Source organism: Fistularia commersonii, chromosome 24, assembly GCF_037954325.1.
Source record: "Fistularia commersonii isolate RoL2024-O1a breed Wild chromosome 24, RoL_Fcom_v1.0, whole genome shotgun sequence".
NCBI classification, from domain to species: domain Eukaryota; kingdom Metazoa; phylum Chordata; class Actinopteri; order Syngnathiformes; family Fistulariidae; genus Fistularia; species Fistularia commersonii.
Window position 1 is genome coordinate 10368524 of NC_141307.1, and position 27796 is coordinate 10396319.

The 27796-nt window shown below is 40.9% G+C and overlaps 2 protein-coding genes across 2 annotated transcripts; one reads left to right on the top strand and one right to left on the bottom strand.

The window, feature by feature from the left end:
- The first annotated feature begins 222 nt into the window (after window positions 1-222).
- LOC147220473 (putative acyl-CoA dehydrogenase 6) lies at window positions 223-23148 on the top strand. The gene is made up of 9 exons (XM_086171425.1): window positions 223-451; window positions 8251-8371; window positions 17807-17936; window positions 18541-18647; window positions 18936-19103; window positions 21110-21283; window positions 21379-21540; window positions 21655-21805; window positions 22594-23148. The coding sequence occupies exons 1-9, from the start codon at window positions 260-262 to the stop codon at window positions 22682-22684; spliced, it is 1296 nt and encodes a 431-aa protein (XP_086027551.1). The 5' UTR covers window positions 223-259; the 3' UTR covers window positions 22685-23148.
- Window positions 22822-25667, bottom strand: bet1 (Bet1 golgi vesicular membrane trafficking protein). Its single transcript, XM_086171426.1, has 4 exons — window positions 25515-25667; window positions 25190-25296; window positions 25000-25056; window positions 22822-23894 (listed from the first exon to the last, which is right to left on the bottom strand). The coding sequence occupies exons 1-4, from the start codon at window positions 25531-25533 to the stop codon at window positions 23739-23741; spliced, it is 339 nt and encodes a 112-aa protein (XP_086027552.1). The 5' UTR covers window positions 25534-25667; the 3' UTR covers window positions 22822-23738.
- Window positions 25668-27796: the final 2129 nt, after the last annotated feature.

A 27796-nucleotide genomic window follows, 5' to 3' on the forward strand; every position in this document is an offset into this window, starting at 1 on the left:
AAGAGACATCAACAAAAATAAAAGCACAATGTATTAAGAGTGATGATGGAAATTAGGTTGATATGCATATTATTAAAATGCTAATAATTTCATTATTTAGCGTGAAATTATCTGGAATAGTGTAAGAAGATGCATTACTGATTTAGGGACGGTAAGAAGTAACTACATATTGGCAATGTTTTGATTTTCCCTTGTTTAGGTTGCTTAATAGTCGCTCTGCGCATGCTCAGTAGAGCCTACTTCATACGTCAAAACAGACATGGCGCTGCGCGGCGTTTCTGAAAAATGTTTTATTAGCGGTCGCAAATACTTCAAATACAATTTTCTGAGCATTCGGTCATTTTCTGAAAATCCTTCATCGAAATCCGTAACTTCCAGCGCTTCTGAGACAACGGATGACCATTTGATTTATACGCCACAGCACTTTGCGTTAAAGGAGTCCCTCAGAAAGGTAACATCAATGCTAACCCGTCTTAGCAACCACGTAATCAAAGCGTTTTTAGGTCACAATTTTGCACGTTAGTAATCACATTTCCTCGCGAAATTCCCTTTTTAAATTCTAATGTAACCGTAATAAGCGTAGTTATAATCGAAAGTTAACTTTCGGGTGTTTAGAGGACAGTATGGCCGGGCCGTAATGTTTAAAATAGAAGCGCATCATTAAAAAGTGATGCGCGTTTATATTTCGGCTAAGCAAAGGAAATAAAGGCACATACTAAGAAAAACAGTTTCGTATCACCATGAATTTAAAAATAATTTTATTGACTTCCAAAAGCACGGGCAAGCATTATTTTTACCTTTGAATGTATATTGTGTTCTAAAATGATTTCAGACCTTTAATACACCACATGTGCTTCATAGTATTGTGTTGGGTGAGATTTGTCTCAGTGCTACGTGACAATGACACAAAAAACGTCAAGTTTACTCTCAGTAGCAACTTTATTAGCCACTTTATTCTAGTACTGTGATGGATTTTGCAAGCAGACGTCCTCAGTGGTATTTGTTTTTCCAATAAAACCCGAGAGAAGGCAAGACTGATGTGTGGCTCCAAAAGCGAGCATCGTCCACGGTAGTTATATTTGAAATTGTATTGGGCAAAAAACAAATATTACACAAGAATAAACGACCCCGCCAAACTAAACACTTGGCCCCAAATCGTCGTGTCTCAGAAGAAAAATAAAATTTGAAATATAGCATTGGACTGTCTTAGTTGTCCCAACCTGCTACGCCAGGTCTCACAGTTTTGGACACGGAATGGCCACGTTTGGGTCATGATTGGAAAAATTCCTGTGCTCTTCAGGCCGTTCAATTCAAACTCCTCTAAATTTACTCGAAAAACAATGGAAGACATTTTTATTTTGTCAGATCGTTCTTCAATTCATGTGTGATTACACCTGGGATTGCAAATAAATACCCATTTATAATCCAGTGAGAACCTTTTTGCCCTTTATCTTAATATTTAAGAACATGATCTACGTTTCCTCATGTCATTTAAAAGCATTAAAAGTCATTCAATAGATATTGCAAAAATGAAGACCTCGAGTAGCATTATAAACCATTCAATGTCAGGAGGAATTAGAATTTTAAATACACTTGATAAGAACATTTTATTTGCAATTTATTTGGATTGGGCAATATCAATTTCATAATTGTAATTGAATTGTGAAGATCAGTTATGATTGATAAGCGGAACCCTTTAATTGGCTATTGTTTACATCCGGTGTTCTAACAGTGCACCAAGTTATAACACCAGAGTTGGCGCATAAAGGAATTAAACTATGAAATATGTACTGATAATCACAGAGTTAAATCCATGTGATTCTTTAGTTTCATTTTCACTCAGAAGGTCAAATGTACATATCTGCTACTGTGCAAAATCTGTTCCAGATGTAAATGATTGACATTATTATAAATAAACATGTCTGCAGTCGGACATATGTCATTAGATTTGTTCAAGGGGCATTAAAAAGCATTCATAGATTAGCTGATTCCCAAAGAAACCCAGATAAAGATAGTGAATATAGAACTGTTTTTTTTTTTAGTTCTAATTTTTGTGTTCGCCAGTTATTTTGTTTTTTTCTATGTATATTATTTGGAACTGAGGCTAACCTGTTGCAAATAATGGTATCGGAATCTATGATCAAGCATTAGTTATCGGAATGATTAATATAATGTAATAGACAAGCTGTCTGGGATGTAAAAATATCAACAAGAAGCTAATTTGAGCAAGGGGCACAGACATATTGCAGTAAATGGAGGGAAACGTGTTGTGTGACTCAACCTTCAAACTATGCCGTGAGGTTGAAAATAAAACAGCACAGGGAATAATGGGAAGGATAAAAATGTGAAAGGAAATGCAAAACAATATGTTGTTAGTATAGAAAAGGAAACTCGAGCTGGCGAAGTTTATTAAAAGAACTCCGTGGAGGATGACTCCTATTTAAAGATGGAGTTTTAGGATATCCTCCAATGATTGTGTTGTTCAAGGCTAGACACTTGTGGTGCCAAATGTTTCCACTATACTTTTTTTCAGGCACTTGGGGAGGGCTGGAAGACCTTGCAGACATCACGCTTGTGTGTATGCATGTGCTTTATCGATTGATGTTTTCATATGGTCATTTATAGACAGCCAGAATGACTTCCTTGCTTTGAAATTAGTCAAACTTCCGGAGGGTTCCACCTGCAAAGCTACCAAACTGGCCGAGACTGACTTGGATTCTCGGTACCCGTGCGTGGCATTGAGTTGTATGTTTTGTTGTTGTCAGTGCACTCTACGCTAGGCGGTTCCCATCATCAGCCATTCAGTTTTTCTTACAAGTTCATGGATGGCAGTTTATTTCTTTAGTCTCAGCCTCTGGGTGGATTTGTTTTCACGTTACTTCCTTGCCATTCGTATACATCCAGTGTATCGCCGCCGCCTGTGCAGAAAGCAAAAAGAGGCAATCACCTCTCTCTGTTGCTTCAAAAATACGAAAGACAGAAAAACCTCTTAATTTTGTTTGCTTTAAACCCCTCGTGGAGGAACTGTGATGCAGTGGGCAGCCGCTTAGCAGTGCCCGGGGAGTAGTTCGGTGTCTTGCTCAACAATAATTTCGAGGGGCAAGGAGGAGCTCAGGAACCGAACCCGGAGCGCTTGGTTCCTAGACGGCCGTTCTTACCGATTCTTAACCCCAAACAAAAACCAGCATTCCCCCCCGAGTCCACCAACCAAGCTCCTCTGCAGGCCTCAACATGAATTGAGACTAGACCCCAGAAAACCGCATTGATCCCTGAGGACAGTTGATCATGCAGGATACCCCAAAAATGTGTCCATAAATACATCTTGTCGGTAAAAAAATGACATCTCTTCAGATAGGAAGCCAGAGCTTTCATTAGACATTTGTGGATCCATAAAATTGTGTCATGTTCTATATGGCATAGTTTAATGCAGTTGTTTTTACCCATACTATAGGACATCTTTGCCATTTTTAATGTCATGCCAATCAAGATACCCGTGACTGTATGTTTGGAGGCCATTTGACAAAGCACATCAACTCTTAACACAGCAAAGTATTTTCATTGTCACGAATAATATTGGCATTTCATAATATTAGAAATATTATAAGTGTAAAATTCTGATTATTTGAGCAAAGACAATGCTTCCATCGCAGAAGGTGAAAAGAAACAAGTGACTAATATTCATTGATTCATCATCCCGCCAACTATCTGGGGCTGGGTCATGCTGGCATTAGATTGATGAGGTCCACCCAAATCTCCCTGTGTGGACTGCAGACCCCCAAGACATTCCCAGTTCAGACCGGATACACAATCCCTCCAGCCTGTCCTGGGTAGTCCACCAGACCTCTTACCCCGCGGGTGCACCCGGAACACTTGTACTGCCACAAGGAGGCATCAGCATCAGGTTTTGGAAGCACATCAGCTGACCCACTTTGACACATTGGCGTCGCGGCTCTTCCGATGCTCCCCGCAGATGTCTGTACTCTTTAACCCATCTCCAAGGAAGAGCCCAGTCAGCCTGCAGAGGAAAGTAATTTCAGCTGCGTGTATCTGAGACCTTGTTTGTTTTTCGTTCTCAACCTAAAGTTTGCAGGTCAGATTTGGAACATAAATATACCGGTAAGCTGAGAACTTGGCTTTTCTGATTTCTCCCCCACAATCGAACAAATCAATCACCCATTATACTGTCAACACCGCGCTGAACCGCCTGTCCCAATTCCAGTGTTGACTCCCGACCTAGCTGCTTTGCACCTGGCTTCAAAACAGCTGGGTATCAGCAGGAGGTCATTTGGTGATGGAACCAGCGAGGTCGCTACGTCTGCATAAAGCGGTTCCTGTATTGGACACTCCTCCCTCAGAAGTCCAGTTCGTGTAAATGACAAATCTACATTTTTCAATCAGAATGGCCTGGGGTCTTTCCCACTGTACCCAATGGAAATGTGTCTTAGGTTGTTCAAATAATTTGGACACAGTCCTCACAATGTTTGTACAGATACCAGATAGCATGTAGTGACATTCCTGTGACTCCATGCTCCCAGAGCACTCCCCAACACCTCTTGGCTTTGCTCTGGCACCTTCCTGTCCTGTACCTCACCGCATTACAAGAGCCAGTTTATGACTCCGAGGTCCAGCACTTGTAGCCCTCCTTCTTTGTCTACCGCATGAGATGCCTCGCACCTGATTGAGCACCCATGGGTCAAATGCCCTCCAACTAGGCCCTCACCCATGAGTTCCCCTCCCAATCCCAACTCCAGAAGGGTTCCCTAGTCTCCCTAATAAGGGCAAGGTGGACTCTCCTCAATGACCAAATTGCTTTGTAAGACCCTACCAGGGGCTGATACCCTGACAACTCACAGAATCATGGGGACTCACATAGGGTTACTTTGCAAATGGTTACTGACAGTCATCAGCAATAACAGCAGTATGTTTTCGGGCAAAGTCAAAAGGTCTGCCTGATTAGTTGTGTATCACAAATCCTGAAACTCTTAGCAATAAGCGTAACGATTAGATAAATTACAAACCACCGTCTTGCCTCGACAGTTGCAATAAACTCCCGATGCAGGGATAATGCAGCCGCCAGGAATTTGAAACTTTGAACTTTGGAATCACAGCGTTGTTATTAGCTCATTGTCCTGTTAAAGAAGGACAATAGGCTGTCCGACCAGCTAGTTTATCAGCCAACCATGTGAGATGTGTCGGTCATTGGTAGCAAGTACTAATGGAGTGTCCCAAATGGCTAAATGGACAGCTCTCAAAAATTACTTTCTAATTTTGGGGTGCTTTTTTTTTAACAACCCATTTCACAATGAAGGAGATTAATTAAGTATCACACAAATTTCAAAAATTGAATTCAGAAAAGTATCACTAATCCAAAAACAAGACTCAGTAATCTACATGTATTTTGACATATTGCAAATTTATTGTCTGTTATTAACTGGCACTGCCCACTCACGTGTCCGTGCCCAAGGTCACATTCAGCTGTGCACAGACAACAAGTCTTGCGGTTTTCAACCAAGGTAGCGAAGTTGGAAATGAAGCGTTCCTGACCTCGGCATACCAAGTGACAGTTCACCGATGGGGAAACTATGGCGGTTTGTCAACCAAAGAGCCAAGAACAACCTTTTGTGAAGAGATTTAGGATTGCTCCCTCATGACACCAGCAGTTTGTTTTCCGTTCCACTGACAAGTCGTCCCTCCCTTTCCCTCCACAGGATCTGGACTTGGAAAAGAGATGACTGTTGAAGGTGAAAGGGGACCCTAGTTGGGCCTCCTTTGTCACGGTTTACTATCAAGTCATGAAAGTTTGCCAGATTCAGATAGAGTCTGCCCTGTACCGCATATTTGAATTGATAGTTTTGTCTGTTTTCTGTCCTGGCTGGTAAAAAAAGTATTTCCTTACCAACTTGTTTCTATTGGCTCCATCAAACTAGCTGAGTTGCATTTGTGTGTTCCGGAGGACGGTGGGTGTTTTTGCGTCACATTTATCAAACACTGTGAATATTTTTCCGAAAATCCAATTTGTTACTATTAACGACATGCTAAATTAACACATGGCAATTTGGCATATCAAACTAATGGCGGAGGCTCGGCCCTAACAACGATCTTACTTTCCAAGAAATGCTTTTGACTGGTGTTACTTATCATTTACAGCACATTTCCTTAGTCAGACTAACATTTATTAGACTGTCAGGCTCTTAGGACACAGTGGGATCTGAGTCATCATTTTGAACACACATTTAAAAGTCAGTAATAATGGATTCTGGCCGACAAGTACCCAATGTTTTTACGCAAGTGTCTTGGGGGCAAGACACTGAACCCCCGAGTCCTCCAGATGGTCCGGTTAGCGCCTCGGGTGTGAATGGGTGTACATGATCTGGTGCAAAGCGTTGTTGTCAGAATGTGTTTAAATGTATTCAACGCCACCAATCAATCCTCCGTTCTGTGAAACGCAGCTTCCACCGCACAGTTCGGGCATCTCATTCGCGGGATCGTTTTTTGCGATCGCTTCTCCAGCTGTGCTCCACTTCCAGGCACTGCAGATGAGTCACGATACTCAGGTTTGCCCGTTTCACGCTCTCGTTTGAATGATCGGCCAAACGTCACTCTTCCTTTTCCTTTTCCGAACGCCCACTGCTGCTGATATCCACCCGTGGAGCATCCTGCTGCTTGACTTCAGATTTCGGAGCAAAAGCTGGTTGTGACATAAAAAATAGCGAAGGGACAATTAATCTGGCTTTTGCGGATGGTTCAGCGTATTATTTGCTTGTCACAGTTAGCAAATGTTCCGCTCGTCCATCCGAGACCAGGATTTCACAAAGACTTAACAACCTCAGGAGTATTTTGGGAATCTTTTAAAAACTTTTTTTTTTTTTTTTCCTTTTCTTATATTCAGATACCATTAATGATTGATGGGGCAGTGTAGCTCGGGTGGTAGACTGGTAATCAGACAGAAAGACCCTGTTACGGTTTTATGAGCCTGGTGATTGTCATTTTGTCACCCGCTAATTTTCAGTCGTGGTTATCAGTATGGGACAGGTAACGCGCAGGGAATTGCATGCCCGTGCTTACCCCTGACTGCTCTCATCATTCTTTGCAAATACATTCATGCATTTATTTCCTGGGCTTCTCTCTATTCATTGACATGTAATACTTTCACTGGCTGTCTGCTGGAAATAGAAGACATGGGCTTAGGCCTGGATGTGTGTCACACGGCAGGAAAATCACTTTTATTCCCTCCGCTGTGTTTTCCCCTCTCATAACGTAGTTGCCCGTGGCCGTAGTTATAGCCTTTTCTTTTGTGGATACAGTTGAGCCTCGGCTTACGAATTTTAATTTGTTCTCTGACTCCGTTTGCGAACTGAAATGTTCGCCAACTGAATCAAATTTTTCCCTTGAAATCGATGGAAATCCCATTGATCTCTTTTCAAGCCCCAAAAGCATACTGTACTCTTTTGAAACTTTTTTTTTATGGGTTTATTTGTGGCAGAACTACCGATAAGAACTAAAGATAACCTTATTTATTGTTTCTTTCTGGTGCTCTTTCTCTTCTTGCTTTCTTGTACTCTGCATTTCCTTCACTAAATCAGTAAAAGTAAAGCTTTCTCGCGTACGAGACCCTCACTAATGTGATCTCCAGCGAGCTCTCTTTCATTAATCCAGCTAACGATAAGTTTGCTTCGTTTATATAGTCAGTCCTTTAGCCTCATCGGCCGTCTTTAGCGCATCTTTGTTCTTCAGGATTTTACAGATGGTTGACTTTGCCATGTCGTAGAGCTTGGCGAGATCTGAAACACAAACACCGTTCTCACGTTTATCTACCATTTCCTTCTTCAGATCGAATATAATTCTTGCCTTCTTCTTAACAACTCTATCACTAGCACTTTTAACCTTTTTGTGAGCCATAATGAGTGCTAGCTTACTGATAAAAAGTTATAATAAGAGGAAACAATGCTGAAGGATGTAAAGAATGCAAAGTAGCACGCCGCTACGCTACTACACTACAATGCTACAACACAGAAAGCTCATTGTTTGTTTGTTTGTTTGTGTAGTTGGGCATCAAGGCTTTTTCACAGCTGGATTTAAAATTTGACGAAAAACTCTGTTCATTGGCCAATGCGCTCATAATTAGGGGTGTTCGCAAGCTGAGGTTCTACTTTATTTGTGTTAAAAAAATTAAAGTTGTGCATAATCTCATACATATATATATATATATATATATATATCATGTCCCTCCCTGTTCTGTTTGCTCCACAGATAATCGATCAGGAGATCAACCCCTATGTGGATCAGTGGGAAGCGGAGGGATTGTTTCCAGCAAGCAAAATCTTCAAGATCTTAGGAAGCGCCGGTTTCTTGGGCGTCAACAAGCCAGTCGGTAAGAAATATTCTGAAGTCATCGTCGGGCCTCCTGACTTATAACTCGTCATTTAGCACTTACTCATACTCGTGCTTAACCAACAAGGCGGATGCGTAAGGTTATGCGATAGGTTATTTGATAGTTATAACAAAAAAAAAAATTGTTACAAGAATGAACAAAATTGTAGATTAGATTAAGCGACTTACTCTAGTCATCCAAGGGAGAAAATTAATTTGTCATAGTAGCCAGTTACATTCGAACATTATAAGGCTGGGGATAAGATATGATAACAAAAGATAACATATGATGAAAAGATCTAATTTATTGAGCTCCATAGGGAAAATTCTTAGATAGCATAACTTAAAACAAAGGGATGACATCAACATAGAAATAAAAGATGTGTGTACTCTTAAAATGGCAAAGTCGAAATGATCTACCAGCAATATATGTGTGTGTGTGTGTGTCCGTATTTGATACTCATAATAATAACCACTGCACCGCCATGTATATACATGTGTATGCGTATAAATAAATATGTATTTGTGTCTGTATGTATATATGTACGTATACAGTTAGGCCCAGAAATATTTGGACAGTGACACAATCTTTATCATTTGGGCTCTGCATGCCATCACACTGGGTTTGAAATGAAACAACTACAGCGGTATTGGAGTGCAGCCTTTAAGGTTGAAAAAAAAAAATATGATTAAACATGTAGGAATTATAATTATTTTTGTAAAAATGCTCCTCATTTCACGGGCTCAAAAGTAATTGGACAAATAAACATAACCCTATGATTAAACATGTAGGAATTATAATTTTTTTTGTAAAAATGCTCCTCATTTCACGGGCTCAAAAGTAATTGGACAAATAAACATAACCCCTAAGTAAAAGGTTACTTTTCAATATTTTTGGTGAGAATCCTTTGCAGGTTATGACTGCCTGAAGTCTGGAGCCCATGGACATCACCAAATGCTTGGTTTCCTCCCTTGTGATGCTTTACCAGGCCTTTTCTGCAGCTGTCTTCAGTTGCTGTTTGTTTATCTGGTCTGTCTCGAGCAAGTAAAATGCATGCTCGATTGGGTTGAGATCTGGTGATTGACCCGGCCATTGCAGAATATTGCAGTGTTTTGGATCATTGTACTGTGAAGCGCCAACTTTGCTGCATTTGGCTGAATCTGAACAGAAAGTATATCCCTATACACTTCACAATTCATCCGGCTGCTTCTGTCTTTTGTCACATGATCAGTAACCCCAAATGAGCCAGTGTAATGGAAGACATGCATGCCCACGCCAACACACTGCCTCCACCATGTTTTACAGAAGATGTGGTGGATCCAGAAGATTTGGATCATGAGTTGTTCCAATTCTTCCACAAACTGTCTTCTTCCCATCATTCTGGTACAGGTTGATCTTAGCCTCATCTGTCCAAAGAGTGCTGTTCCAGAACTGCTTCTTCAGGTGTTTTCGGCCAAGTCAATTCTGGCCTTTCTATTTTTTAGGCTTATTAATGGTTTGCACCTTGTGGTGAATCCTTTGTATTTATTTATTTTTTTGAAAAAGAGGTGGCCACGTATTAAAGAGCTGTAATTCCTAAACCCTTTGCTCCAATTTGGATGTGGATGCTCTCAAATCACTGCTGAGAGTCTGTACTTTAAGCCCATATTGATTATATAATTGTATCCAGAATATGTTTTCGTAAACAGCTGAAATAACAAAACTTATGTCACTGTACAAATTTTTCTGGGTCTAACTGAAGGAAAGTGGGTATACTGTGTGTTCAGGAGACCAGGTGGAAAGGTAGTAAGTCTAGAAGCTCAGGAGCAGGTTTTAAGTTGTACTATTGTGGTACTGACAAGAAGAGAAATGGAGTAGGAGTTATCTTGAAGGAGGAGTTTGTTAGGAACGTTCTGGAGGTGAAACGAATGTCAGATAGACTTAGAATGAGTCTGAAACTGGAAATTGAAGGTGTGATGCTCAATGTTGTTAGTGGCTCTGCCCTGCAGGTGGGATGTGAGTTTGAGGAGAAGGAGAAGTTCTGGAATGAGCTAGATTAAATGATATAGATAATCCCCAGAGATGAGAGAGTGGTAATTGGTGCAGACTTCAATGGGCATGTTGGTGAAGGCAATCGAGGGGATGAAGAAGTGATGGGCAGATTTGGTATCCAGGATAGGAACGCAGAGGGACAGATGGTGGTAGAGTTTGCAAAAAGGATGGACACTTTTTTCCTGAAAAGACAGGAACATAGGGTAGCTTATGCGGAGGTAGGAGCACGTCGGTAGACAACATCTTGTATAGACGAGGTAACCCGAAAGAACTCAGTGACTGCAAAGTAGTTGGAGGTGAGAGTGTAGCCAGACAGCATAGGATGTTGGTTTGTAGGATGACTCTGGTGACAAGGAAGATGAAGAGGACAAAGGCAGAGCAGAGGACAAAGTGGTGGAAGCTGAAAAGGGAGGAGTGTTGTATGGCGTTCAAGGAGGAGTTGAGAAAGGCTTGGACAACTACAGCTAGTGTTATCAGGGAGACAGGTAGGAGAGTACTTGGTGTGTCATTTTGAAGAAAAATAGATAAGGAGACTTGGTGGTGGAATGAGGAAGTGCAGGAGTATATACAGAGAAAGCAAAGAAGAAGTGGACACTGAGAGGACTGAAGAGAACAGACAGGAGTACAGGGAGATACAACGTACGGTAAAGATAAAGGTAGCAAAGGCAAAAAAAAGGGCGTACGATGACCTGTATGCTCGGTCGTACAGTAAGGATGGAGAGAACGATCTATACAGGGTGGAGAAACAGAGGAACAACAATGGAAAGGATGTACAACAGGTCCGGGTGATTAAGGATAGAGAGGGAAATGTATTGACAGATGCTAGAAGAGTGATGGGAAAATGGAAAGAGTACTTTGAAGAACTGATGAATGTGGAAAATGAAAGCGAGGCAAGGGTAGAAGAGGTGACTATTGCAGACCACAAAGTAGAAGAGATTAGCGAAAGTGAAAGGAGGAAGTCATTTATGAGGATAAAGAGTGGAATGCAGTTGGTCCTGATGATATACCTGTGGAGGTGTGGAAGTGTCCAGGAGAGGCTGTGGTAGAGTTTCTGCCTCTACTATTCAACAGGATCTTAGAGAGTGAGAAGATGCCTGAAGAATGGAGACGAAGTGTGATGGTGCCCATTTTTAAGAATAAGGGGGATGTGCAGAATTGCGGCAACTATAGAGGGATACAGTTGATGAGCCATACAATGAAGTTATGAGAAAGAGTAGTGGAAACTAGACTGAGAGCAGAAGTCAGCATTTCTCATTTCAACTTCTTGTTCTTGTGAACATTTGTGAACAGCAGTATGGCCTGGAAAAAGTACTACTAGAGGAGAAGAAGAAGAAGAAGAAGAAGAAGAAGTCACAGCACCATAATAATTAGAGTATCAATAAAAATAAATACAGACACAATTAAAAGATAGCAAAAGACACCCACAAATAAATAGACAGCTGAGTGAACAACAAGGATAAGAATAGACAACAGAATTGGAAAAAAAAAAGAAGACCGCAAGGGTGAGAATAGACAACCAAAATGATGGATAAGAACATAAACAATAGCTATGACAAAAATAAACAGGATTCGAATGTACTGAGACCAAGAAGGATAAAAAATAGACAAGAGAATTAGGGTATGAATGGGTGAGGTTGCGGAAGCAGCACAGATGCACCTCACGCCGGTCAGAGTTCTGTGCCGTCCAGACTGCTGTATCACACCAGTCTGATGGCCGTGGGCACAAAGAAGCATCTAAACCAGGGGTTGGCAAACTACGGCCCGCGGGCCACATTCGGCCCGTTGGTCTATTCAATCCGGCCCGCCAAAGATTGGTACAAAATTCATTCTTGATGTGAATGATTGGATCGATGAATCTGGGAGCTCAAGCAGGAGATTATTTTATTTTATTTTATTTTATTTTATTTTATTTTATTTTATTTTATTTTATTTTATTTTATTTATTTATTTATTCATTTATTTTATTTTCATTTTTGGAGCTACTTGAAGAATTTTCCCTGAACTGAATGGCACGGATTGGCTTTTTGATTTAGCCTTTACTGTGGACATACTGACACACATGAATGAGCTGGATGTGAAGCTACAAGGGAAAAAAAAACAGTTTGTGCATGAAATGCAAGCAAACGTCAGAGCCTTCAAAACCGAGCTGGATTTATGATCAAAGCAAATGTCAGATGAGTCTGATATGTACTGTTAACAAATGCGTTTTGTTTTGTTTTTTTTATTTGTATCGCATCTTGTGGTGACCCGGTCCGTCTTTCAAATTTTCAAAAGTCAATGCGGCCCTTGACCCAAAAATTTGCTCACCCCTGATCTAAACTGTTCAGTTCTGCACCGGGGTGGGATGAAGCGTTGCCTGAATTAACTACACATCAGCCACAGATTGTCATGCAGGGGGTTGGAAGGATTGTCCAGGATAGCTCCCACTTTGTCCTTCACCCTCCCCACTGCCACTGATCGAAGATGGTCCACGTTCAGTCCCACCACTGAGCTGGCTATACTCACTATCTTGTTGAGTCCGTTGACCTCACCAGCACACTATAGCGAAGAAGAGTGCGCTGGCAACCATAGACTGGAAGAAGGTGTTGAGGTGCTACAGATGCCAAACGACCTCGGTCTCCCCGGGAAAAAGGTCCTGCTCTGACCCTTCTTTAAAGAGCATCAGTGTTGTATGTCCAGTCCACTTTATTGTTAAAGTGGACTCCAAGGTACTTGTAGGAGTCCACTATCTCCACCTCTTCACCCTGGATGGTGATCGGTACCCGTCTCCTCCGATTCTTCCTGAAGTCCACATCCACCTCCTTGGTCTTGGAGATGTTGAGTCGGAGGTGGTTCTGGTTGCTCCACTCAACAATGCTTGCTATCAGATTTTATATGCAAATATGTGCAGTGTGCGATGAATAATTTACTTTGGTAAATTTTACTGCTTATTTTGAAATATATATACGTACGAGGGCTGGAGGGCAAGTCCGTGTCTGAGGCGCCTCAGACCCCAGATATAACCGGGGCAGATGAATCGTGCAGTCCGATGGCGATGGGGGCAGGAACGACTTCCTGTATCGTTCCCTCAGACGCCAGAGTGGTACGAGTCTGTTGCCGAAGCCGCTCTCAAGATCATCCGGTATTTTCTGTCGAGTGAGCGAGGAAGGATTGTTGTAATTGTTTTATGTCTCTATGACTTGAGAATGAGAAGGTTAATTGTTGGGTGAATGGCGGTATGTTGATAAGACATGTAAAGGATAGAGTGAATGGTTATGTCTGCATATCAGGTGAATGGAGGGGTGAATGGTTGTATGTCCCAAATTGACTTATGAATGAAAGGGTGAATGGTAGTTGGTCTATAAGATGTATGAATGAAAGGGTGAATTGTATGTTTATAAGATTTGTAAATAATATGGTGAATAGCAGTGTTCATAAGACATGTAAATGAAAAGGATGAATGGTAGTTTGTCTATAAAACATGAATGAAAGGGTGAATTGCTGTATGTCTACATGTCATGAATGAGAGGGTTAATGGTTGTTTGACTGTATGATCTGTTAATGAGAGGCTGAATGGAGGTATGTATATAAGACAATGATGACAGTGTGAATTTGTTGTCTGTCTCTATATGATTTGTGAATAATAGGGTGAATGGTTGTACATTTCGATGGCGATGTGATTGCCTGTTTTCGGCCAAGGGCGTAACCTTTCTACTGCTCGATGACAGTAGCCACAAATTACAGCAAGTTAGAATATTTAAACGTTCCCCCATTGTGCCGAAGTACGACGACGCGACGGCGACGCCCCACAAACAGCCGCCCTGCTCAAAAATATCTCTTTTCTTTTTTGGGGAATTAACAAAAGACATTTTTAACGAAACCGCGACAGTCACACGATTTAAAAACGAAAAAAAAACTAAAACTAAACACCGCAATGGGTTACGAATTGTGAGTTTATAGGTCAAAGAACAGGGAAGGCGGAGGGGTTGGATTAAAAACTGCTGAGTTCACAAACCCCCAAGCGTTAGTTGACGGGATTAGAGTAGGGGAACAGAGGAACGCCGTGCAGCAAACACACACTGTGTTATCAGGTAGCAGATATTGTGCGGCGCTTGGCGAAGCAGCGTCAACAATAAAAAAAAAAAAAAAAAAGATAGAAAACACCATCACGGTTCATCGGATGGCCGCGCTTCCCAGTTTTCTTTTCTCGTTGTGCGGCAGGAAGTTGAAAAATATGGGAAAAGTGCGAAGATACATAACGTGCTTGCACATAATGTGACGGGCAGCGTTGCCACTAAAAAACATGAGAACAGGAAGTTAACCCAAGAAAACGGCACCGAGAGAGAAGACCAGGATGACCCCTGGCTTCCTGCACCGCTTCCTCAGCTCTTGCTGCTCACACCAGTGTTATTGCACTTACATCCTGACAGATAGATGGATGCTGGCAGCTTAAATGAGTGTTTACCTAATAATACGATATTAGGACTTCCGTGTTGTAAACACCATAATTAATGCATCTTTATGTCATGTCATGTCATCGTTCCTATCGTATTGCGCCGTAAAAGTAATTTAAGATTAAACATGTAGGATTCATCCTTTATGGCACATTTGTTTTGTTTTTCCGGGGCTTGCTAGTTCAACCGGTCAGATGGTTTTTGTTTTGTTTTGTTTTTAAGACGGATAAATCCCAGCGCTTCCCTTTATACACACACTGCCCCGCTGCAGGGTTTCCAGCACGGTATTATTGCATGGCCGCACCTGTTTCCTCTCAGTCCCGGCATACACTCACACACACACACACACACTACCTTTTCTACTCGACAACACTATTCATCACTGTTTATCCTGCCCTCTTTCAACTCTTGTCCGGTTTAAGAGTGGGTTATTTACTATTCGATCACACTACTTCATGGTATTATTACAGCACTTCGCTAATGTAGTACGTTTGCACACAACTGCCAAATTGCTCATTGCCCGTAAGTACCCTTATTACAGGAAATAAAAATATTCTTAAATAGAGGTTTCCACATAGTCCAGGAAATCTGAAATGCTTTGGAAAAAAACCTTGAAAACATTTCCCTGGAATGCAGGAAATCTAAAATGCTTTGGAAAAAAACCTTGAAAACATTTCCCTGGAATAAACTGTAATTTAATGGGATTCACGGTTCACAAGATGCTATTGTCGTATTTGAGCAATATTTGTCACTGCAAGATAAAAACGATAAAATCTCTCAACATATCTTAGCTTGTACAAAACAGTAAAAATAAATTCTTCACTCGTAGGCCGCCATTGTTGTTTATGTCCCAATACTGTCTGGGCAGTGATGTCAAAAGGTTCATTAATTTTACTGTACAGCACAAAAATATGTCCCCTGTACAACCATTCCCATTTTGGACCCGAAAGTACCTGAGCGAGACGGATAACTCTGAAGTCAAAATGAAAACAAACAAAAACCAAGATGAGGCAAGAGTCAGCAAAAGTGGCTGGTTTGCATGTGGCAGCTGCGTTGCTATGCTAACAGAGAGTGCGTCTGTTGGAAGGAGCTCCACTTTTTGTCATCGGCCAGTTTAAGCTATTGCTAATTTGGGCTTTTACATGAACAATAAAACAATATGTAAATGACCAACATGTAAATACTACATCATTGGACATGATAAAATACATGTCAACACAATAACAACTGTAATAAAACCGCATTACGCAGTACATAAAAATACACACCATCAAGACACGAAGAGGGTTTTTTTTTTTCTTTCGGTCAGCACTCACCCTTTCTCGTAAACCGGTTTTCTATCAGGAATAAAATTGCATTTCAGAGTTCCAGAGTTGACAACCCTTGAAAGTGAAAGCAGAACCGAACCAAATGTAGATTTACGACGTGATACTACGTGCCTTGCCCTCTGGTTACTCCGTTAGTCGTTTCTTTGGATGTGCCTTCAAAGAGGCTCTAAATGTGGTTGTGATTACATATTTTTCTTATTTTTACCTTTTTTGTTTTTTGATAATCTAATCAGTATTTTCAGGGCCTGGCTCATGCATTATTTCTCAACTGCAGGGTCCAATTCTTTATCAACCATTGTATCCTGAAAACATTTAGATTGTTTGTTTGTTTGCCGCTAAATGACTTGAAGAAATAGCTACCTTCATACGCAGAAGCAAAGCTGCCCCTAATCACTGAGAGTGCCAGCGTGAAAACCGGCATCCCGTTTAACAATGGAAGCCGCGAGGTGATGATGAAAGGAAGACGGCGAGATGATGATTGCCTGTGATGATAAACAACAAAAAAAAGTGGCGTTTTGCAAATTTTGTTTATGAAAGGCTATTCGGGCCGCATTAAAGGTCTTTTTGCCGATGTCTTCGTTGCCCAAACAGGAAAATTAGACTCCCCAATTTTGCACTCTTTGAGACATACTTTTGGGTACGATTGGAAACCAGCGGTTGAATTCCAAATGTTAAGAAACTGCATAAAAGTTTGTTACATTTATCAGAATCACAAAAACTAAACTTTAGCAGTTTTATCAATTGAATGATAATCCTGAACAAGCGAGCAGACACTGAGGTAGGCTTGGAACTTAACCCAGATTCATCTATGCTAGTAATCACAAACATCTCCCCCACAATATTTTCCATTATGAGTCATATGTTCACTATCAACTACATGTGTTCACAAACTGGTCTTTCAAAAAAAAAAAAAAACTCATGTTTCGGCATGTAGCGTAACAGCAACGTCACCCCACCAGTGACATTGTGTTGACTAATAACAGCTACTATGTCACACTGTCGTTGTCGTAAGCCAGTGCCAGGTAACATCCATTGGGTCAAAAGTTGACATTTAACTCTTTGGTGACTTCATTTTCTGACTTAAATCTGGTAAGGAATGTTTTGTTTGTAGTTTGAAGGGACACTTTTTTTTGTGACATTCGCGTTGTATCTTCCTTTATTTCAAGGAAATTCCTTGAAGGCGTTTGTCTCGCCTCCGCACGAATGGGACAAATAGCCCTTAAAGACGTTTAAGGCCATAGCAAGCAGAAGCACACATATACGCCTCAACCCTTCATATTATATACAACAAGAGCCCTTGTCAGTAGCTTCAACTACTCTTGGGTTTAGTAAAAAAGACGATCCTCATAAGCCATTAATGTAAATACTTACCGCTTAACCACTGAAATCTCAAACAGCTCGGTTGCTGTTATCAAAGTAGGGTTGTTATTTGGTTTCCAGGCTCCATGTAAGATGTCTTTGGACTGAGTTTACACATCCAAACGTACTTTAAATGGTGACCAGATACCTCTTATACCAATGTTGAACAGAGGGGAAAAGGAAAAAAATGGCAATCAGATTTGCAAAGTTATACAGGTTCTGTCCTTGAATCGCAAGCGTAAAGTGGAACCTCGTATGCCTCTTTTATTTGCCTGTTTTTCCAGAGTATGGCGGTTTGGGACTTGACTACAGCTACAGCGTCGCCGTGGCCGAGGAGCTGGGTCACATTCGCTGCGGCGGCATCCCGATGGCCATCGGCGTGCAAACCGACATGACGACTCCCGCCCTTGCCAGGTAAAAAAAAGACACAAGCAAAACCTGGCATGCATTGCCTTCAAAAAGATACTCAAAGCTCAGTTACATTAAAAGCATAATGCCTCATTAGTGAGCCAGTATGTGTTTTTTGGCTTGTCCATTTTGTACACCATTGATTGATTCACTTCTATTGGAACAGAAGTGCAGTGATAAAAGGATACTTGCATCGACCAAGTGCTGAACTGGACAAGCGGCGAGCCGTCTTGAATTTGTCCCAAACGATCGTCCTGATCCGAGGCTGCTACCAGCAATGATGAAGTGTCTCTACATATTTCTGCTCGCCCTTAAGCATTCTGACTAATGGACGTTGATTGCTATTTGAGAATCTGTGGAATCCTGGAAGTTTAATTTCACCCCTTCCCCTGTGCATTTTTTTTACCAATATCATTGGAAATGTCATCCGTGTTCAAATGAAAAAGAAAAATTTTAGCAAACTCCACGGTTCGTAAAAGCAGTGGCAGAATTGTTAAAATAGGAGTCTTTATGTCAATCAACTTTTATTGTACATTTGAAGTACCGTTTCAAGTATTACAGATGTGTTCCTTGGTAAATAGCTCCCTGTTCCTGGTTTTTGCGTTGACAGGTTTGGATCAGCTGAGCTGAAGAAAGAGTTCCTTCTCCCGTCCATCATGGGGGACAAAGTTGCCTGCCTGGGAGTCAGTGAGGTCGGGGCAGGTTCCGACGTTTCGAGTAGGGACCCCTTTTTTCCGATTCCTGGTCCTTTAATATCATCTTTGCCTCCGAGAGGACTGATATGATGCAGCAATCAAACAAGTTTCACACTCAAAGCTAACTCTGAGAGCGTTAGTTAGCTTGTTTCAGTTGAAATGTAGTGTATTTGGACCTAAGCTAATGTTTTTGTATCAAATTTCTGGATCATTCTTTGTTTCTTCATGTAAGCCTTCATCCCTGCGCTCATCGGCCCGATTGTGATTATCTCTCCATCTACTCACATGCTCCAACTCACACCGGTTACAGGCATTAAGACCAAGGCGGTGAGAAAAGGGGATGAATACGTGATCAATGGTGGGAAGATGTGGACTACCAATGGCACCCAGGCGGACTGGATGTGCCTTCTCGCCAATACAAGTGACGGGCCACCACACAGAAACAAATCGCTCATCTGTTTACCCATGGACTCACCGGGTAAGATGGTTATATATATATATATATATTAACATATGAGTTGTCGGTCTTTTGCTCGGCTACAGTATTCAGCTATCTGATCCGTATTGGTCAAAAATGTTCTTAAACTCTTTCTCTTTGCCTTGTCCAACTGTCCAAAAAGCTCAAGTTTGATCATTTCAACGACTTATTTGTTCCTTAAAAAGTGGCAACGATGGCGGAATAAAGTTGATGACTCATACCACAAAGTTGTGGGAAAGAGTTTAGTGGAAAGTAGATCCAGGTCAGAGGTGAGCAGTTATATGGTTTAATGCCAAGAAAGAGGATTACAGTGTCTGTTTGAGAATGTTAACAGAGAAGTACACAGAAGGTCAGAGGAAGCTGCAATGTGCCTCTTTAGATCCAGAAAAAGCATACAACATGTTGAAGAGAGGGACAAAGGTACTGTCAAGGGGGCCTGGAGTGGCAGAGAATTATGTTCAAAGAGGTGCAGGACATGTATGTCTGAGGCGTACCGTAGGTGTGGTAGAGGAGTTCAAGGTGAGGTTTTGACTGCATCGGGGATCGACCCTGAGGCCTTTCTTGTTCGCTACGGCAATGATCGGGCTGACAGATGAGGTGACAGAATCTCCATGGTTATGTGTAATGAGAGCAGGGAGCAGGTGGAGTAGGATCTAGAGAGGTGGAGGTTTGCCCTGGAAAGGAGAGGAATGATGGCTGGACGCAGCAAGATAGAGTACATGTGTGTGAATGAGAGGGACCCAAGTAGAACGGTGAGGATATAAGTAGGTGGAGGATTTTGAGTACTTGGGGTCAACAATCCAGAGCAGATTTGGGCGGGACGAGAAAAGTGCCAGGAGTTAATGTTTGATATAAGATTATCATCCAGAATGAAAGGTATACAAGAAGGTAGTGAGACCAGCGATGTAGTCTGGTGTTGAGCCAGTGGCACAGAGGAAAATAGCATGGTATGCCAGTCATATCCGAATTAGGAAAGGAGGAGATGGTTTGGTGTCATGTAGGATTTTTAAAAGTGCCCTAATTTCCAGACTATTGAACACACCTGAATATAAGCCATACTGGCTAAAAATAAATGAATTTATGTGAACAATATACCCTTGTTTTTCGCGGGGGTTACGTTCCAAAAAGAACCCGTGATAGGCAAAATCCGTGAAGTAGAAACCTTCATTTTTTTTTACAATTATTATACAACTAAATACTCTATTATAAATTGCTGCTGAACGGAAGATTCATTAATTCCGTAATGCCGACCTCCAGCCGCATAGCTTTTACTTTCCCTTAGCATGTCCAGAAGTTTAACTTTATCTGCGATAGATAGCATCTTCCGCTGCCTTTGTCGGTCCAGAGCGTTTTGTCAACATTATGGGTTTTAGAGAAACTCGAAATTGCGAGAGAATTTGCTCGTACGTAATGTAAATTTGGCAAACTATTTTACGTACGTGTACATATTAAACTGCAACGTTATTGACGCACAGGTAGAGAAGAAGCTGAGTGACTTTTTAGCCAATCAGAATGTAGAACACAATGCACGATGCAAATCTGTGAAGTAACAAAACCATGAAAAGTAAACTGCGTTATAGCGAGGGATCACTGTACATATATAGGCAGCACTTGTCTATAAACCGCGATGTAACCTATTTACACAGAAACATTTTTTTTCAACTTTTAATACGTACTGGAAATGCTTTTCTCCAAACAATGCCTGTAACACAGCTGATGAAAAAGATTAATGATAAATAACACAAGGAAAAGTCCATCCATCCATTTTCTATCCCTGCTTTGTCCTACTCAAGCTGATCGCTATCTTGGTCTCCTGCACACTAAAACCATAAAAGTCATCTTCTTTGGTGTCAGAATTGAACGGCCTTAGAATTTCACGGTCATGTTATTGGTCCGATGTAACAAGGCTAAATATTTTGGCGCCATGAATCCCGTTAGCACCCCAAAAATTTCATAAATTAGCCGCATTGTTATGATATTTTACAAGTTATTGCATTTTGCCACAGGGGTTCACATCGCCCGAAAGATCAGCAAACTTGGGATGTGGTCATCAGACACGGCCGAGGTGTTTTTCGACGACGTCCGCGTGCCTTGCACAAATGTGATTGGCCAGGAAGGCATGGGCTTCACCTATCAGATGCTCCAGTTCCAAGAAGAGCGGCTTTGGGCGGTGGCCAATAGTGAGTAAAGTTTACTCGGGGTCTCGAAATAAATGTATTATTCCAAGAACGGCTGACACGTGTTGACCCATCTGCACGCCTGTCAACACCTCCAGTTCTAACCTCGATGGACGCTGTCATCCAGGAGACCATTGACTACACGAGGCAGAGGAAAATCTTCAAGCAGCCTGTGCTCTTCCACCAGGCGGTTCATTTCAGGTTGGCCGAGCTTCTGACAGAGGTGGAACTGCTCCGTTCCCTCCTCTACCACGCAACAGGTGAGGTGGGAAGCGTCGCAAGAGTTCCCTGATTCACTTTGTCCCTTATTCCTCGTTTTCGCAACACGTCATTCCTTTGGGTTTGTCACCCTCTGTAATTTTCCCCCTTCCCAGCATTGTACATCAAGGGGAATGATGTCACCAAGCTTGCGTCCATGGCGAAGTTGAAAGGGGGCCGTCTTGCCCGGGAAGTGAGTGACAGCTGCCTCCAGTTCTGGGGGGGGATGGGCTTCACCAGCGACGTGATGGTCAGCAGATTCTACAGGTAGGTATATACTTTTAGATAGTGTTACTCTTTGTGATTTTAGATCTTTACTATATCTTGCCGCTTTAGCGCTACGCATCAATAAACAAGCTTGACAACTGTTGTATTTTGGTCTGTAAACCATGTAAGTTTATGCTCATGTGTAGACCAAAAGCACTTTAACCCTCGTGCGATCTTAACATTGTGTTTACTCCCCTTGTCCTACGGGTCAAAAATGACCCATAAGACAATCTTTGTACCCTAGTGGTGTACAGCCCACATGGAAACATAAACAAAAAAGAAGTATCACTTTTTCTAATTATGGGGTCTCTTTAGGAAAAGTCATAAAATTTCAAGTTGGAAAAAAATAGGTTAAGGTGGTTTTTCTACAGCTAAACATGTTGGGGGTCACTTTTGACCCGCAAGATAACACAAGGGTTAACTAGTCTTTCTTTTCAATAACTTTGTAAATAAGATTTACAGATTACTTATGGAATCGAAGCTCTTACCGAAGAAAAAAAAATTATTTTAGTTTTAAAGGTGAACTATCCCAAGTCCCTAGCTGACACTAGACTGACATCTAGTGGTAGGGCAAGTAATCTGAACTGCACAAGAAGAGATCTTTATGAAATTATGGAATCTTTTTTTCTGGTCTTTTTTGGTTAAGTTTTAGACCTGGCTCCTTCACTGCAAATATATGAGAAACAAACATAAGGATGGCGTTTTCATTGGGGGGAAATGTTCATATATGTACTAGTCAACAGACATTTCAGAGAACTCCTGTTGTTAATTGCGTTTGTCTCCTCCAGGGATTCAAGGCTGATGTCCATCGGCGGAGGAGCCGATGAGGTTATGCTTGGCATCATCTGCAAATACATGGACACTCTGCCCAAGAAGTGACTCCATGTCGATGGTGAGAGGCTCTAACATAGTGGGCCGACAATAAAAAATACACTAAAATTAAAAAATAATTCACCTCAGTGCAATTGAATTAGATAGATGACATTCTGGAAGATGATAAAGGATGTTTAAGGTCATTTGCTTTGTTAGATTTTTATTGTCAAAAGATCAGAAGTGAATGCTTTCTGTAGCACAGTAAGACTTTTATTTTGATTTCACTTTTAATATATTTACATGTAAACACTGTTCTCGTGTAAATCAATTTCCAATCATAAAATATGCATATGGTACAAGACGTGTTAAACTAAGTTTAACACTAGTGAAAAGCCTTAATTTCTGTATAACCAATAAACCTGTGTATTTAAATTTCTAGAATAATTATGCAGATTTATGTTTTTTTTTTTGTCTGTTCAAGATCAATTGTGTATTACATTATACAATAATAAACACAGTCATGTGTTTCATTCATTTCATGCACTCTGTTTCATTCAAATGTCATGATACAACATCACTTAACCCTATTTCGTTATTTTATTTACAATGAACCACCTCACAACAATCCAGGTAAGATTACTGAAATATTACTAACCTGGGTTTGTGAAACACCAAAGTACAAATCCTTGTCTTTTGGGTTTAGGTAATCATTAACCACATCTACCAGTTTCGAAAAAAATGGCAGGGCACAGAACTTGAAAGGGGTGAAATGTGTTTCACAGTGATGCAACAGAGATATTCCGCTTATATTTCACCTTCAAAAGATCCCTGTGCAGTTATGATTGTTTTGTGTGTTTTTGACAAAAAAAAAATCAGTCCCTCTAATTTTTGAGTCTTTGCATTATCCCACAAAAACCACAGGTGCGTTTTGTTTAATCGTAGCACCCCGCTAACAGATGAGCATTTTAATTTGGAACAGTTCAATCAATAACGGCGGGGGAGGAAAAAAAAAATCAATAGAACTTACCATTATCGAATGAATTAAAACATAGTGGACTTTGGGTTTTTAGTTTTTTCTTAATCCACAAAATCCATTCCGAGTCCTACGGGGGTCCACTCATCACCTCAACTTGATGAACCAGTAAAGCACGAAGAAGACAAAAAGGCAGAAGAGGAGCATGTAACATAACAGTTTAGTCTGGCTGCCTCTAGACAGCTGTTTGACCCTGCCGATGGTGGCCCCGAGCAGTCCGCCTGTCGAGTCGAAATCTGTATCCTATTGCGGGAGACACAAACAAAAAGTCCTCAATCCACAGACAGTGCTTTGGAATATCTGCGTGAATGTCTGTGATGTACATAAAGTCATTAATCAAGTCATTTTTCAGCAAAAACTCTGGAGGAGAGGCCCATTTATCAATTCTTTAAAGTCCCATAGGGGAAAAAACCAACAGCAATTCACCTTGTTGTACAACAAGCAAGAGTATGAAACTAGTCTAATTTTTACTTTTTAGGCTAAATAATTATGGAATTATCAATGGTAAAATAAGCCCAATCTCTATCGGGTAATGTATGAATGATCATGTTCAAATCAACCTGTGCTACGGATTAAATTTATGATAAATAAATCATTTGCAGGGAAGAGTTTTCAATTCAGTGCTTCAATGTTTCATACAGCTGAGTAAAATTAGGCGCTTAAAACCTTCCTTTTTCAGAAAGCTCATAGCTCAGGCTAGCCCATCGTTTTGCTGCCATGATGCACCTCTTTCATTCCTCCTATCCTGTCTGCCCTCGAGTCCCATCACCAACACATGATAGCAGCCTCTTATCTTCTCCCGAGTCCTCGGCCTCTCATTCCACGGGTTCCAATGGGACGTGGCTTGATCTACTGCAGCGTCCCACCAGGCGTCCGCCACTGTTATTTCTATCATGAATATATTAGAATTATTCTTGCAACATTCCAGCTAGTACCAGGTAACTGTCAACGTCAGCTATTAATAGTAATAGATTATTTGTGCCTGTTAGTTGCAACCCCCTTCTGTCTCCCATCCCACTCTTGCTTTCTATCACTCTTGTTTTTCTTTTTTGTCCGACCTGCAGAGACAGAAGGCTGCCCACACAAAGCTCCACGGTTTCTGCCACGTATAAAGGCAATGTTTCCTTGCGGATGTTGCCAGTTGGGTTTCCTCATGGGTTAGGTTTCTGTTGTCTATCAATTTAAAAAGAGTGTAACCCAGAACTGCTCTACATCAAAACTGAGTTGAGATTTGGGGCTGCAGAAATAAAATCTGACTCGGCTGAGTGATATGAATGAATTTTTAACAATATATCATAATGAATAACGATAAATCACTGCATCATGACAGAAGATAAAAGAAACTCACCATATCGTCCAGCATTTTATTTTGACTCTTCACTTCTGTTCCTATGTCGATGGATAGCTATAAACGATTAATATGAATATGAATTAGAAATTGTGACATAGTTCAACTCTGGGTCCGCTTATTGTAATGCAAAAGCCTGTATACCATTTAAGACTCACTAAAAGAAATATGTTTACTTGCAATTTCTTACACTTTTCAGAGCGTTGACTTTGGCTCTCAGTCCTTCTTGTAAGTGTTCATTTTCCTCTTCATACACGCTGTATCCACTCGCTACGTAATTCGAAGACCCTCCGTCACCTACAATAATCGACGAAAGTTGACAAAATCATCCGATAAACACTCAAACTTAATTTATAATAACTTCAATGTTTGCTAACTTCAATGTTTGCCAACTTTGGTCAACTTCATAAAAGGATCGGTAGCTAATAAAGCGGTCGTCGAGTGTACACTCAAATTCTTAGCTAGCTTCCCTAAATCCCATTAATACGTTAAATACATTTACCAACGTGTCTTACCCAAACCGGAACGCCTCATTGTGACACTACCGGTAGCACTTTCCACCAGTTTAAGTGATTTATTCGAAAAGAAATCCGAGTAAAACGACTTTGAGTTGAGTAGTTAGCAAACACCGTCTTCGTCCGGCGTTAGTTAACGTTGGCACATCCGCATACGCCACGTCATCACAGGGTGGCCGAAGAGGGACAATTTACGACGCGAAAAGAAAAATGATTATCTTTTTAGTTTTGCTACCCAGGTAAGAACTGAAATTCGGATAGTTATCCAACAGTGTTATCAAATCATTTTTTTTGGGGGGGGGGGAACCATCTCAGTTTGGCTTCTCTGACTTTATCTCCAAAACATCTAGTCATTCCATCTTTATCTTTGCTACCTCCAGCTCTGGTTCCTGTCTTTTTAGCAATATTCTGCAATATTCTATACACCATCAACAGCATAGCTCGTATCATCCCTATTTTGTGCACCAATCTGTTCATTCTACTGATACTCTTTTATCACGCATCCCCTCTGAAACTTTTCTCCACCCATTCCAACCTGCTTGGACCCATTTCTTCACCTCTTTTCCACACTCTTGTTGCTCTGGACTGTTGACCCTAAATACTAAAAGTCCTCCACCTTCTTTTATCTCCACTCCCTGTAGTATCAGTGCTCCATGTGGGCCCCTCTCATTCACACTCATATTCCAGAGCATACTTCCACCTCTCTAGATGGTCCTCCACCTGCTCCCTGCTCTCACTACAGATCACAATGTCATCTGCAAACATAATGGTCCATGGAGATTCCTGTCTTACTTCAGCCTTTCCAACACCACTGAAAACAAGCAGGGGCTCAGAGCTGACCCCTGATGTAGTCCCGCCTCCATCTTGAACTTCTCACAGCTGGCATACATGTCCTGCACCACTCTTATGTACTTTTCTTCCACTGCAGACTTCCTCCCTACTTTACCATAGTTGATCTTGTGAATACACTGTTATGTAAGTCAATGTTTAATGCCTAATTACTGTGTTTATTACATTTTATGATTAGATTTTTTTTCCTCATTTATTTTTGGGTTCTTTGATGTCATCATACAACATTTCAAGGATAAAATGCATAATGGCAATTGTAATATAGAAAATTTCAATAAAGCCTTGCATTCTTATAACTATGAATGTAAATTCGGAGTTTGTAATCATAATAACTAAACCCTCTACTTTCTTAAAGCACTTTTTGTGTATTTGCCCCTTTTTTAGGTTAGGAAAGTTGAAGAATGATTATCGGGCAAATGTGAATTTAAATCAGTTTGATATAAAGAAAGAAAGAAATCCAGCATTTGAAGTAAAATACAATGATGAAGAAAAACAACAGACACTATTTTTTACCCCTCACAGTCACTGACTGAAAGACACAGACTCACAATCTCCCCTTGATGATTTGGGGGAAAGTATCTTTATGATAATGATGTCCCCTGTGGGCCCTGCGTGATCCTTTACTTTGAAGATGTTGAAACGTGACTGCCGTGAAAAGGAGACAAAGATTCTATGTGGGTCTGACAGTGGCGATTGCCATCACATCCAAGAACATCATAATATTCAATAGATATTAGATCTGATTTTATAGTGATTAGCTTTCCTTAGCAGTAACCAACTAACAGTGTGCCAAAGATGAAAGAGGCAGACAATATTATACAGGATATTAATATTACTTTCGTGACAATTATTTATCCCAAAGCAATTTCTTATGAATTAATAAAGCTTTTAACGCCTGTCTAACGTTATGCAATTACGCTCCGTCTGAAGGCGTCATGCACGACCTTGACACAAGTGTGGGAGAAACAGGAAGTATCGATCGAACCGCGAGTGTGCATTTAAGTTACCTTTGTGGGTTTTAGAGGATTTGATTTATCACAAAGGTCTTCAGAGCTGAGACGGCCATCAGGGGGTTGGTCTTAATTCCCATTGAATCCATGAGGATCTAAAAACACCCCTCACACACTCAAACACACCCTTGAGCGTGTAAGTAACCAATTTTACTTCAATTGCAAAGACACATTTATTTAAAACATGTTCTAATTAAGGGGCTCTGTGCAAGGTAAAACATTTATGGCTTTCAAGGATTTATTAGTAATCAAAAGAAACTGTAACTGAATTCTCCAACATGCAGGAAGCAAATCGGTCCATTTATTAAACTCGCATTAATCAAATAAATGTTAGAAGTTCAAATTGTTATGATCAAAAAAACAATGCAGCCAGCTGCAGGTGGTCGGAAAGCACGATTATTTTATTTAAAACATACGAGAATG

Bases quoted from the DNA above. Each gene is read 5' to 3' on its own strand.
- LOC147220473 (XM_086171425.1), top strand. From the start codon at position 260: ATGGCGCTGCGCGGCGTTTCTGAAAAATGTTTTATTAGCGGTCGCAAA. The intron at 452-8,250 runs GTAACATCAATG...TTTGCTCCACAG, and splicing joins TAAAGGAGTCCCTCAGAAAG to ATAATCGATCAGGAGATCAA. The intron at 19,104-21,109 runs GTAAGATGGTTA...ATTTTGCCACAG, and splicing joins TTTACCCATGGACTCACCGG to GGGTTCACATCGCCCGAAAG.
- bet1 (XM_086171426.1), bottom strand. The intron at 25,057-25,189 runs GTAAGAAATTGC...AATCGTTTATAG, and splicing joins AAGTCAACGCTCTGAAAAGT to CTATCCATCGACATAGGAAC. The intron at 23,895-24,999 runs GTGAGTTTCTTT...CTCCCGCAATAG, and splicing joins ATAAAATGCTGGACGATATG to GATACAGATTTCGACTCGAC.